General features: G+C 32.0%; 2 protein-coding genes across 2 annotated transcripts; one reads left to right on the top strand and one right to left on the bottom strand.

Annotated features, from left to right (window-relative positions):
* Positions 1 to 4,952: 4,952 nt before the first annotated feature.
* LOC123701280 (protein HBS1) lies at positions 4,953 to 7,357 on the bottom strand. Its single transcript, XM_045648706.1, has one exon. The coding sequence runs from the start codon at positions 7,226 to 7,228 to the stop codon at positions 5,159 to 5,161; it is 2,070 nt and encodes a 689-aa protein (XP_045504662.1). The 5' UTR covers positions 7,229 to 7,357; the 3' UTR covers positions 4,953 to 5,158.
* Positions 7,358 to 8,436: 1,079 nt separating this feature from the next.
* On the top strand, positions 8,437 to 13,208 carry LOC123701291 (ras-related GTP-binding protein A). Its single transcript, XM_045648717.1, has 7 exons — positions 8,437 to 8,747; positions 8,948 to 9,047; positions 9,164 to 9,381; positions 9,745 to 9,911; positions 10,318 to 10,411; positions 10,782 to 10,934; positions 11,253 to 13,208. The coding sequence occupies exons 1-7, from the start codon at positions 8,736 to 8,738 to the stop codon at positions 11,430 to 11,432; spliced, it is 924 nt and encodes a 307-aa protein (XP_045504673.1). The 5' UTR covers positions 8,437 to 8,735; the 3' UTR covers positions 11,433 to 13,208.
* The last annotated feature ends 740 nt before the right edge of the window (positions 13,209 to 13,948 follow it).

Raw genomic sequence — 13,948 nt, 5'->3', positions numbered from 1 at the left:
TAAGCTCGAGCCTCGAAGCTTAGGTATTATACCTAGTTGCGTACAAAACACGTGGCTATTTCTACACCTTTAAATCGATTACATATAATATATTTTCATTCCTAAGAGAAACAAGTTTGTCGATTTGTAGAGTCTACTTGAGACTACGAGAAATACCTAAAGCTACAATACGCCTGGAAATAAGTGATCTGGCTGCAGCAATTTTTTAAATTTTAAATCGCTTTAAATCGTCTTTCTTTATTACCGTTAATAAATACAGCCTTATTATAAATATAGCATTTTATGTTATAGGTACCTACTATACTCAGGAAGATCCTGCATGAGTTAGAAACACCCATAATTTTATTTTTATACTAGCTGACTAAAAAATGCTTAAAATATTAGTTACTATTAAAAGGGAATTACATAAAGTTATAATTTAATATTAAATTTTCGACTGTACATTTTATCTTAAATTTGATATCTGGTAAGTTGTTTTGCTTCGGTATTTTGCTGTAGAGCAACATCTAAAGTTTGATGAGCATTTACTCATCTTACAAGCATTTTCTAAGAAATTTTGAGATAAATCTGTGTACGAAAATATAATAACTACCTTTCATGCAAACTGAAGAAAGTATTTTTAATAAGTATATGATGTAATACAAATGATAGAACAGTTAACGGTAATCACACGACCGTTATTTATTTAGTTTCGCAATTTATTCTACTCTTTTAAAATAATATGTCACTGTAAATCTCGCAATAAACATGTACATAACAAAGGTAGCTGTGATATCATGAGATAGTTGCTAGCTTATGGAGCGAGGGAATCCTCTGTCTACATTACATGTGATATGTGGTGATATATGATTCCAGTTTACCTCTCACTATACTCCCTGGTAAATATATGATTTGGTTACACTCCAGACTGCGTTATTCAACAAATAATTACCTGCTTAATAGAATGAGAGGAAGGGTAAAGGGTGTGTAAAGAAAACACTATAATAGATAGATATCTGCAATTTCGAAATTTCGTATAGATAGATATTAACCTACTGATCATAATAATACAAAAATGGGTATCTATTGAATACGTTCGCATATTGGGAAAAAAACACTGTTCACATAAAACTATGAAAAATGATTAAAAAAACGTCCAGACGAACCTGAATATTCACAAATGAAGACTTATGTAGGTACAATGAGACTGTTAATACGGATGCAAAGAAATGAACGGATACATGGGGGCCCGTTTCCTTTTCCTCACCCTTTCCAATCCTTTATTTAACCCCGTCGTCAATCTAATATGAAAATTATCGATAATGAAAATTATCCTGCATACCTGCATGCCTTAGAAACGTGCAACGCATTAGCAGAGACATGCATGGTGGTGAACACAGGTGGTGAACGCTAAATAGTACCAACAGGCGATCCCCAAGCTCGCTACACATAAATAAATAAAAAGACTATAACACATTACTCTTCATTTGTAAATTTAGGTTGAAAATATGAAAATTTTCTTCTTATGTAGAAGAAAATTTTCGCTAGCGCTACATCACAGTGAATGCTAAAAACCAAGTTCGCGTAAGCAATTAGTGTGCATATGTACCTAAATACTAAATAGCACTTTGAACGATCCCGAAGAAAATACCGCGAACTTGTGTTTCACTCTGAATCACTTATCGATTTTCTCTTGAATACGATTTTATAGACAAAAGTTGACGCCTAGGTACGTTGAAAGGTGGAGACAACTTTATTCGGTCTTCCAGTTATATCAAAAAGTTATACATTCATTAAGAAACCTGATTAAGTCCTCGTTATATACTTATTAAGGTCTTTTATTGGTATATCACAATAAACCTAGAATATTAAAGTTTTTAACGAATAGGATATAATATTATGTATAGTTAAAGCATATGGTTTTAATTTCAATCTTGAACAAAAAGAACTTAGAAATGAATAAACTCTTTTCAGCCGAGACCAAAATCCATTACATCAAATAAATATATACCTAAGTACTCACTGGACGTCATTCGCATCATATTGTGCTTATATTTATGAGATAAATAAATATAAATAGAGACTGTATTTGTGCACTGTAACATATTCAACTACCTGTACGAAAGCTATTTAAAATGGCAATTTGGAATACAGTCTTTGCTCTCTATTAGTATAAGCCGTGACCGAAATTCAGTCAGAACCACATTTTAGTTTATAAATTTTAATTCCATTATCTCCATTGGTAGTTCTAACTTGAACTCTTGTAACTTTGTAAGCCAAGCTAAATAATAAGATTAGACGGTCAAGCGGTTTACTACATAGGTACTCTTGTGGCCTCGAATAACTTGCAGTCAATTAGTTCTTGTCTAGCGTTGTTAGCTTAATTAATTAGCACTTTGTAAGTCTATAAAATATTCAACCAAGTAACCTATACGTAGGTACAATTAATTAAAATATTCATAATGATTAAAATGTATTTGCGTAACTAAATGTGTTATTTAATATGGACATTCTTTTCCAGTCATATCGGCTTTAACACCTTACAATGAGGAATGAGGAAAATACTTTATATGGAAAATACTAAGCATTTAAAATAAGAACAGTTCAACAGCTTTAGTTCGTAAATAACATTGTAAATAATAACTATTTCCATGAGTGTCTATAAAATACAGGGTTAGTTTTCAATGACCAACCAAAATTTAAAATTAAGATCTAGATATTAAACCAAAGGTACATTTGAAATATTATTGTCGAATAAAAAAAATAATAATAATAGCATTCATTTGAAAATGTCTTAAAAATTTCCTAAATCGTAAACACACGATAATCAATGCACTTGTGTGCGTGCGCGCATCGCCAAATGTGTGTGCTAACTTCTACCTATCTAGGTTGTTGAACTGAATTGTGCTTTTGTAATATCCACACGTTCGCTTTTTAGTGGCGGACAGGAATGAAATATGAAAAAAAAAGTTTTTTTTTTTTTCATTAGATCGAAAATGTTATCGATTCTGAACCATTTCTGAAAATTTGGCCGGTCATAGATAATTAATAATAATACAAAGTTATAAGCACAGAAGTTATAAGCAACTGTGTAGTTTATGGGTTGCTTCTTACCTATTTGAGATAAACTTTTTTTTTAACATCAAGTAGATATAATAAATTGATTCAATTCATGAAAATTGCATATTCATCAATATGTTTTCAACGCAGAATGTAAATAGAGCTCTTATTAAGTTTATTTCGTGTTCAGATTTACACGCATTTGCACGCTGTCAAAACGAAAATTAGGATATGAAATTAATGTTTCTGACTGGTAGAGCGAAAAGCGTAGCGAGAAAATGCAAAATAATAAAGCCTGAAATCGTAGTTCCGCCGAATTTCGTAATACTGACTACTCTTTGATGTAAAATTTTGCTTACCTACTTAAATATTACCTACGAAAATATGAAAATCATTCAGTTTTTATTGAAGTATTGTCGTTTTAACAGGTAAGTTCATAATATCCATACTAATATTATTAATGCGAAAGTAAGTCTGTCTGTTACTCAATCATGCCTAAACTACTGAACCAATTTGCATAAAATTTTGTATGAAGATATTTTGATACCCGAGAAAGGACATAGGCTACCTTTTATTGCGAAATATGTACCACGGGGAAAGCCGGCGCGGACCGCTAGTAATAATATATATTTTTTATAGATAAATGTTTACAGCAAAGCCTCTTCAAAGAAGCTGAGATGAATAGAACATTAAACATTCAGACCATAAGTCTATATAAATACTGAATGAAAAACCAATTCAGTAACCAAACATTGAATAACGCCTGTTGGGAAATGAGTAGGAAATTAAATTTCACGAGCCGGCCACGACTTACGAGCTATATTCCTACGACAGGAGGTTCGTTTTGTTGAACCAGCACCAGACGCCCGGCCAAAACAAATAATGGCACCCTAGAAAGTTATACTTACATTGGAGGGAAAGAAAATTGGTAATTTTTTCAATGTACCTATATTTAACAGTTTCCAAATTCTACATCAGACTTGTAAGTAAATAACAATAACGTACCTATATTAACACGTCGTTATTTGTTTCAAATTACAAAAATAAAGCAGAATAATTAATAGATACAAGTTACAAAATATATTAAAATCGGTTGATTAGATTATTATAAGATTAAAATGTAATATTTCAGGTATGTTAACTTCGATAGGAACCCAATTTTAAAAAACTTTCGACTCTAAGCCCAAACACAGCAGAATAAAGTTAATTGCCGTTGAATAACAAACTCGTCAGAAAACTACTTTATCAAAATTAAACCTCTTTGAAAAATGGTTCGTACGAAAATGTAGTCACTTTTCATGTATAAATATTATTTATTAAGTACTACCTAGCTTTCATAGTGATAAATTCCATTTTAATGCTTATAGTTTATTTAGAAATCTCTCTATTCTTTGATGTTAATTTTCATATATATGTATTGTAACTGACAGATAGGCTAATCAGATCTTAACCAGAAGTTTTGAAACCGTCGAATAAAATAAAAAGTTCATTTTCCAATACAGAATCAATAGTTAGAAATAATACAATTAATATTTGCACCTCGTGAGAGGCTTTTTTTTTTAATAATTAATAAATTAACTCTCGAGAATACATTAAAACGTGATAGAAACCATAAAAATAGCTTCCATGTTCGTTCGTGAATATACGCTTTGTTAATCGAAGTTTATCTCGGATGAAAAAGAATATATATTATATGCGCCACACTACTTTCAACAAAAATAAGAAATAACAAAATATTCTCACATACTGACAAAACATACTGAACGAATTTAAAAATTAATTATGACCATAACCATGGACCTAAAAAAGGAGGTTTTTTTAGGTCCATGACCCTAACACAGATATAATATTATAACATAAAGTAGTACCTATACAGAAGGAAATAACACCAGAATACAAATGACAAAATCACAAACTTTGATAACATTTATTGCCATAAATATAATTTATATGTTATAATTATCACGATTAAGTATAGCACAATAAAATTTTAATTTTAATTGTACATAATTAATATTAATTCTTATGAAATTTACATTTCCATCCTCTGAAAGTGTGTACATTTAAAGCCAGAAAAATCTGCTATATTTGACAAATAAATAATGAACAGAACATCAGATCAATCTGTATAAATGTCAGTTACAAGTCCAGCAGCTATTGTAACACCTGCAACACGCAACATTACTCTTCCTAACTCCTTCACATCTTTGTATCGCTCCATACAAATAGGCCTACACACCTCAATCTCTACTAGGGCTACTGAATTATTTCCTAAGCATCTAGGTTTTTTCTTTATTAATTCTCCAGTGCTTTTATTCAAAAGTGCTTTGAGTTTACTAATGTGTGCCGATTCGACCAGTGACTGGTGATGAAGTAATACAGGATAGCCTTTAGTAATAGGTACTTTTACATTAAAGACTACGAGCCGGGCTTCAAATCGTGTTGTTACAGGCACTTGGTTCACAGGATCACTCAGTATGTAACCAATTGATACATTTTGCATTTCTACTCCTGACAATGTCACAGCTACCTGGTCTCCAGCAAATGATACATTAGTAGTAAACTCATTAATAGCAAGACTTCTAACCTCGGCTATCTCTTTTGAAGGACAAACCAATACTTTATCACCTTTATTCAGTATTCCAGTTTCTATTCGCCCAGCCACACAGAAGCCAGACCCAGTGCCTTTAAATACATCATTTATGGACATTCGCAAAGGCCTAGAAACAGGTCTCTCTGGGACATTAAACTTATCTATTACATCAAGCAAGCTAGGACCACTATACCATTTGATTAATTCGCCTTCAGTTGGGGTTTTAACAAGATTCTCCCCTGTCAGACCAGAACATGGCACAAATGTAACATCCGAGTCTTTAAATCCAGCTTGCTTTAAAAATGCTTTTAATTTTTTAACAATATCATTAAAGCGCTCTTGAGACCAGTTTGTGGTGTCTAATTTGTTGACAGCAACAGCTAGCTGATTGACTCCAAGAGACCTTACCAGCAGGGCATGCTCCCTGGTCTGTCCACCAAGTTCAAATCCTGATTCAAATTCTCCTCTAGTAGCATCTACTACTAACAAAGCCACATCTGCTTGTCCAGCGCCAGTAATCATATTTGGGATAAAGTCTGCGTGGCCCGGTGCATCTAATATAATTACTTTTTTTGTCTTTGTTTCAAACTGAGCCTTTCCGACATCCATTGTTATCCCTCGTACTCTCTCTTCACCGGTTTCATCCAATACCCAAGCATACATGAAGCTCTGCTTGCCTATCTTCTTGCTCTCCTGCTCATATTTATGTAGAGTCCTTTGGCTGACCTCGCCAAGCTCACAAAGTAAATGTCCCATTAATGTAGACTTGCCAGCATCCACATGCCCAATAACAACAATATACAAATGCTCTTTATCAGAACCTCTCTCATTGGTAAATTTTGTATTTGGATCTATTTTACTTTCTTTAACTTTTGGGGTTGACTTACTATCATCTAAATTGTCATTTCTAGACTGTATTCTGTCCACCGCAGGAGACTGATCTCTGGGTGTCTGAGGTCGACTATTGGTACTACCATCTACATTAATTTGAAAACCTTTTACTATAGGTGTTGTCTTTTCAATTTTTGATGCAATTACTTTTGGTGTTTGGTCCACCGTAGATATAGAAAGAGGAGCCTTATCTACTAGTGGAATGACTATTGGTGGTTCAACAACTACTTTAGGCCGTGTGGAATCGGTATGTTGTTGTTTGTTTGTCAAGTCATTGGCAGATTTGTTATTATTTAATATTTCATCAAGTGCTCTACTATAATCAAATCTATGTTTTAGGACCGTTTGTATAAGAATATTATCCGACAAGGTATCACCTAAAATGTTTCGCAGTTCATCCAAGCACGACATAAGCTTTGCTTCATCATCTTCCGTTAAGTTAAGGCCCCTCAAGTCCATAGATTCCCGACGCTCGAGAGCAGGCCGTGAATTGTCGACGTCATCATCTTCCGGCTCCTCTTGTATATCATCATGAGAATCTATAAACTGTGATATAGCGTGCTGGTTTCGTGAACGATCATACATAAACTGAGCAGCATCACTTGGAGATAAACAAGAGTCCTCTTCAACTGAATGTCCATACACATCCTCATAGTCGTAATCGTCAGAATAACTTCTGTTTCTTATATTACGGTGACGCGCCATCCTTTCAAATTTATACAATCAATATCTATCACTTTATTGAATACATTTCTAGATTTTGGAAAAATCCACACGTTTCTCCAAATATCATGCTTTTGACAACGACTTACGACATTGACAAACAATCGCAAATGCCACAGGCAAATGCTAGGGTAACGAGGGCTGTTTTCCAATTACAGAGCATAATGCGACTCAGTGGCGCACAATGCCGAATTATGCTGATGCTTAATTGGAACGTGAAACGCACCAGCAGGTTGCGCTAAGTTCAGTGTTGTATTTTGATTATTTCATTAACATTTTTTTCAAAGTTTGTACCTTCATCCATACTTATATTTATTTTTTTAACACAATTTGAATTAACTTTGATTACTTCGAAAAAACTACAATGAAACGAAAGCTTTAAAATTTTTTCCAACAATTAATAATTACAGTTAACGATAAATCGATTGCACGCATCAATTCACGCGCACTACTTTTAACAGTGCTCGATTGTGCAAAGCGTTGCTGTAGTTGGAACATTCAACGTTAAGCATTATGCCGCATAATGCGCTCTAGTGCTGTAATTGGAAAACACGGGAGATTTGCGAGATAACTCAGCAATCCATTTTATTATAAATATTTTACATCGATTCCCTCAAAAATGAACTCCTGAATGAAATGAAATGAAATTCCCCTAAAATTGTAACACTCTTGCTACCTTGCACCCATAAAGATAGAAAACTGCCCTAATATCATGAATCATCACCTATTAATACATTATCACAGATCTACTACAACATTTAACATTATACCTACTCTTTGTAGAAAACACAGGTCAGAGATAGAAAATATCTAAATCTGACACTTTTATTTCTAAGTCCGCGTTTCAAGGCAACTTGCAAGTCTGATTCCGCGTTTCCACCTGCAAGTAGACTTGCAAGTTGCTGTCAGACAGACTATCGCATCGCACATTTCTCGCGGAAGTTTTCTTGCAGATGGAGAGGCGGCCTAAGCAATTTTCAATCTTGCAACTTGCAAGATTGAAAATACGAGCGGGGACTTGCAAGTTGCAATTCCCCGCTCGTATTTTTTATGGTACCTACCTCAGAGCAATAAACCTAGGTTTATTGCTCTGAGGTACCTACCTAGCAGTAGCTAGCTAAATTATTTTGTTGACATTGATAATTCTAAATTCTAATTGACAATTGACAGAATCACAGATCACTTGACAGTTTGCTTGACAGTTTACTATTCATCACTATTTCACTGTGTCTGCTTTAAATTTTAATTTTATTTACGACATACATAGTGATAATCGTGTTTTATGCTTATTTTTATGTATAGAAATGAATAAGGATTAAATACGCTTCTTGAAAACGCCTACATTTTATGTTGTTACTAACTACGTAGTTTTAAAATTATTTTTTATTTATCGTAACAAAGGCTCGAAGTCGAAAGTTTTCTCATTTCGTTACATTACCATAAGCTTTCCTCGGGTACCTATTAGATTTTCATCAAGTAAATTGTCAACATGAAGAAGAAGGTACGTTTGAAATTGTTATTTTTATTATTCATAGACAGTAGTTTCCTCTTTCTACGTTATTAGTAGATCTTTTTTCTAATATTTTTCTTATTTGGATCCTTTAAAGACAACAATTCAACATATTTTGAAGCTAAACAGTATGTTTATTTTTTTCTAAATTATCCCCTTTATCTTTATACCAATTTATCTTCAACTTACAGGTATTATTGATGGGCAAAAGTGGTTCTGGTAAAACCAGTATGAGGTCTATTATATTTGCCAACTATATAGCAAGAGATACAAGACGTTTAGGAGCTACAAGTGAGTGTTGAAACATTACTATAATTTGTATATATCGCAATTGATATCAAAACCTGCATGACATATTCATCTCTTAATTCATTTCATTTACTTATATGATTAATTGTGCTATATAGTTGATGTGGAACACTCACACGTAAGGTTTCTGGGTAACCTTGTTCTCAATCTATGGGACTGCGGAGGACAGGAAGCATTTATGGAGAACTATTTTGCCTCTCAAAGAGACAATATCTTCAGGAATGTTGAAGTCTTGATATATGTGTTTGATGTTGAGAGCAGAGAAATGGAGAAAGACATGCACTATTACCAGTCATGTTTAGAAGCTATTTTGCAAGTAAGTTTTTTATATTTTATATATGTACATATTAATAATAATTTAAGATCATAGTCAATTAAGGAATCCACATCCTGGATCTATTCTATATAGTTATTTTATCTTATGGCAATCTACCAAGAGTTGCCATAAGAAGATAAAATACATTAAAGTGCTATTATATGAAAGTGCTGTTATGTATTGTTTTTGTATCATATGAATTATGATTGCAGTGAAATTTTACCTCCCAAATAACAGTTTTAAAAAATCATATTAACTTGGTGTCTCATTTGCTCTTTATCCTAGTATATTATTAAATTAATAAATATAAGCAACAGTTATCATCCATTTCCATTTAAACAATTCTTTCAAATAATTTTCCAGAACTCACCAGAAGCAAGGATATTCTGCTTGGTCCATAAAATGGATCTAGTTGCGGAAGAGAGGAGAGAAGAAATCTTCAAAACTCGAGAGGAAGACTTGAAAAGGCTCTCTAAACCACTTGAGTGTACTTGCTTTAGAACCAGCATCTGGGATGAAACTCTTTACAAGTATGACCTGTTTTAAATTGTATTTATTGCTTACTAAATTGTGAATGTGTAGTATAATATTATGAAATATGGTTCAAATGTAATAAAAAAATATTAAACAAGAAGTTATTTATCTATACTAATATTATAAAGCTGAAGAGTTTGTTTGTTTGTTTGAATGCGCTAATCTCCGCTAACTACTGGTTCGATTTGAAAAATTCTTTCGGTGTTCGATAGCCCATTTATCGAGGAAGGCTATATATCATCATGCTAAGAACAACAGGAGTAGAGCACTGCGGGTAAAACTGCAGGGCACAGCTTGTAACTGATATTAATATATTCAATCTAATTAATTTGATCAGCAAGCCTTACATTCTTAATTGTTTTTATTTTTTACTTAAATAAACATTTACTTTGTTGTTTACAGAGCATGGTCCAGTATAGTGTACAAATTAATACCTAATGTAAAAGCTCTGGAATCTTCATTGAAGCAGTTTGCAGACATTGTTGATGCTGATGAGGTAGGATTTTAATTTTTTCACATACATAATCTCATATAACAAAATAAAAACAAACAAAGGCACAAAATAAAACAATAATGACATTATGAATTACCTAAGTAAATTTAAAAAGTGTATATTTAAAATTTAAAGGACTAGATTAAGCTCAAAAATACAATATTTATATTCTATTTCAAAAATACAATATTTCTTTTTTTCTGATTATAAATTATTTATTACTCCAAATATTATAATGATTTTATGAAAGACAGCAAATTAAAAAAAAAAGTAGGTCAACACAGAGTATTGATTCTTAGTGTTCTAGGTACAATAATCTACTGAGATGTAGTAAACTTGAAAAAATGTAGCCATTAAAATTTAAAATCTTCAGGTACTCCTGTTTGAGCGCGCGACTTTCCTCGTAGTGTCCCACTGTCAGCGGCGCCCGCATCGCGATGCTCACAGATTTGAAAAAGTCTCCAATATTGTGAAACAGTTCAAACTGTCTTGTTCTAAACTTGCCGCGCAGTTTCAAAGTATGGAGGTTAGTATGTACTGAATATTTTCTTTTATTAGAATATTTTTGGGATAGTTAATTATAAAATTAATTGAAAAAGAATAAATTCTTAATATTATTGTGTCAAATTTTATATGATTTTAAAAAAATCAATTTAAGTTTTTTTAGAATTTATTCATTAAATTCATGAATGGCTTGAATGGAATAAGAAAATGCTCTGTTATTCCTTTATTAATAAGATTAAAATGTTCTAATAAAAAAGAAAGGTACATTCAAACTATAATTTAATTAAAAATATACTACGATTTTAAATACATTGAAATAAAGTGATAAAAATCCAAACAGGTAAGGAACAGCGTGTTCGCGGCCTTTATAGATGGCTTCACGAGTAACACGTACGTAATGGTCGAAATGTCCGACCCGAAGATACCGTCAGAGGCCACACTCATCAACATACGTAACGCCAGGAAACACTTTGAGAAACTAGAGAAGGTCTCATCCAGCGCTCCGAGCCAGTACCAGTGAGACACGTTAAGGGTCAGTTCACACAGGAATATAACGCGACGGACAAGACGCACGGATGCTTGAAGAAATTGAGTTTAACAGCATTCAATCATTGTGACTCGAAGGACCTTGAAATTTTCATTGTTTAAAAATGTTGGATATTTCTTGTTTAAAATGATTTGCTGCAGTAGATCGCTTGTGCAAACTAAACGATTATACCCGGTACAGGTCGAAGTGTCTTTTTCTATGTGTAAAAATGTTGGCACTACATTGTTCGAAACATTGCCCAGTGTCTTTCAAACCTCAAATATTTCCTTCCAATACCTTCTTCAATGGAAATCAAGGTCCATTCTGCTTGCAAACTATATCACGTCGTGTCGTACTATATCTTGGTGTGAGCTGACCCTAGAGATGGAAGAAAATTACACATCAGTGATGATACAAGAATGAAAGGAAACATTATCAAAGATTGTTATCTCATTCTTATGATAATATTAAAGTATGGGTAGAGTAGAGGCTATTTAATATGCAAACCATTTATTTACTCTCCAATGTGCATTGATATTTATGCCTCTACTTAGAATAAGTGAGTTGATGCCTTAAATTAATGAGTGTTTCCAAATCAGTTTTCATTTGGTTTTAAATTTTAATATATTATTTCGTTGAATTAATCTTTGCAAATTTATTAGTAACGTTATCAATATTTAAGAAATTTTTACTGCATTCCATTAAATAAATTGGATAAAAGAAAAATATTTCATAAAGTTATATATTCGGAAAGACTCCAAAATTGTGGAACTGTAAAAGAGTACTAAAAGCCACCGATTGTGTGATCTTTGTTATTTTTAAATTTTAATCGTCTCTTATTTTAATAGGTCATAAATTATAACCATTTGTTAATCTTGTATAATATAATATAATAATACAGTTTTAAATAAAAAAAGTTTTTTATATTTAATAATATAATATGTATATATATATATATATTGCATGATTGAAAAAATTGAGTTACTTTTTGCTTTTGAGTGAGTGAACCTATATAAATGTTTTACCTGTTTCAGCGCTTCTTATAAAGATGGCAAATATTTTATAAATTTTAGCATTGTGCTGCAAAGGGGTAATCTATTTAATCTTTATCAATTCAATCCATTCAATATTATTAAGCACTGAATGTTTTTATTGTAAACAATGGTAACAACGTTTCTAATTTTGTTCTGACTTATTTTTATTTCTCTCTCTTCCCAAATTGATTTGATCTAGTTTATAGATACGACCCCAAACACATATCTCATTGTACAAATTATTGCTTGTTATATTTTTAAAGGCGTATAAAATTAAGTATATGTACAGTGTACACTCATCCGAATTCTGTTTCGATTCGTTGAATCTAATGCTAAATTACTTTAATCTGTTTTAACTGTTTGTTTCAAGGGTTCGTTATTTTCCGCGATTTTTACTTCCACTAGTCTTTAGGCAACTTTATTTTATAACCAATAATTAATGGCTGTAAATAAATGTATATTGGTGCTAATGATAAAAATGGCACCTTCTTTAACAAATTTAGTGGAGGTAGCGGCTAGCGCGGACTCTTATTAGGTAGGTACCTAAACTATTTTCTTATGTTTCATACAATAAATAGGTAGGTATATATATAAAAATGTTACATTTTAAGACCTGATAAATATCTACCTTTTTAATTGTTATGTAATATAATGTATGGTAAAGCCAATTGTCTGTGATTTTATATCATTAGTTGCTAATACTGGTTACTTCAAATAAATTTAGCCTTATAAAAGTCAAGTGAAGTTTAATTACCTATTTATATACATATTAACATATACGTCCATAAGCTTTATCGTTATGGACGTTATGTGAGACAGTTGTATATCCAAGTACGTATACAGTATTAACTAACTACAATAAAAAAGGCAAAAAAATCAGTGATTCAACGTTTTAGAATATAGTTAGTAGGTACTAGGTACCTAGTTACGTCTCCAAACCAATAAAATATTACATATTTACGACATATTATGTAATAAATAATATAGATGGTAGGTATATAATATATTAAATCTTTGAATTAAGAGATGTTTACAATGAAATAAAAAAACACGACCTCTGAAGGGCGACGTGATACATATTTATACAGTGTATTAGCAAAATACTTCTGAAGGACTGGATCTCAGTTAAGAAAGGTACATAACATCAAATATATTGCGGTTAATGAAGACACTGAAAATAACGTAACAATGATGACGCAATAGTATATCGTATTGCATCGTCTGCATGAGTCATCGTTAATTAATTTTCCTCAAATGCAGAGTGAACATGACGAACATCGTCATATAAATAGTTTCTACTTCGGATATTCCTAATAGGTATTATATCGAAAAATATAATATCGAAAATTAGGGTGTAACCGACAGGGTTTTTTAAACCACGGTTAAATTTCAGTAAAAAACGGTATTTACTTTTATCTTACTTATTTGAACAAAATAAACTTAGCTACATATAGATATTCCAATCATATCTGATAT

The sequence above is a fragment of the Colias croceus genome, chromosome 2 (genome assembly GCF_905220415.1).
Source record: "Colias croceus chromosome 2, ilColCroc2.1".
Classification (NCBI taxonomy): domain Eukaryota; kingdom Metazoa; phylum Arthropoda; class Insecta; order Lepidoptera; family Pieridae; genus Colias; species Colias croceus.
The sequence above is the reverse complement of the archived record's forward strand: the minus strand, read 5'-3'. Positions and strand labels throughout refer to the sequence as shown.

Coding starts and splice junctions, on each gene's coding strand:
- LOC123701280 (XM_045648706.1), bottom strand. CDS start 7,228: ATGGCGCGTCACCGTAATATAAGAAACAGAAGTTATTCTGACGATTAC.
- LOC123701291 (XM_045648717.1), top strand. Junction 9,048..9,163: donor AAGACGTTTAGGAGCTACAA/GTGAGTGTTGAA, acceptor TGTGCTATATAG/TTGATGTGGAACACTCACAC. Junction 10,935..11,252: donor CGCAGTTTCAAAGTATGGAG/GTTAGTATGTAC, acceptor AAATCCAAACAG/GTAAGGAACAGCGTGTTCGC.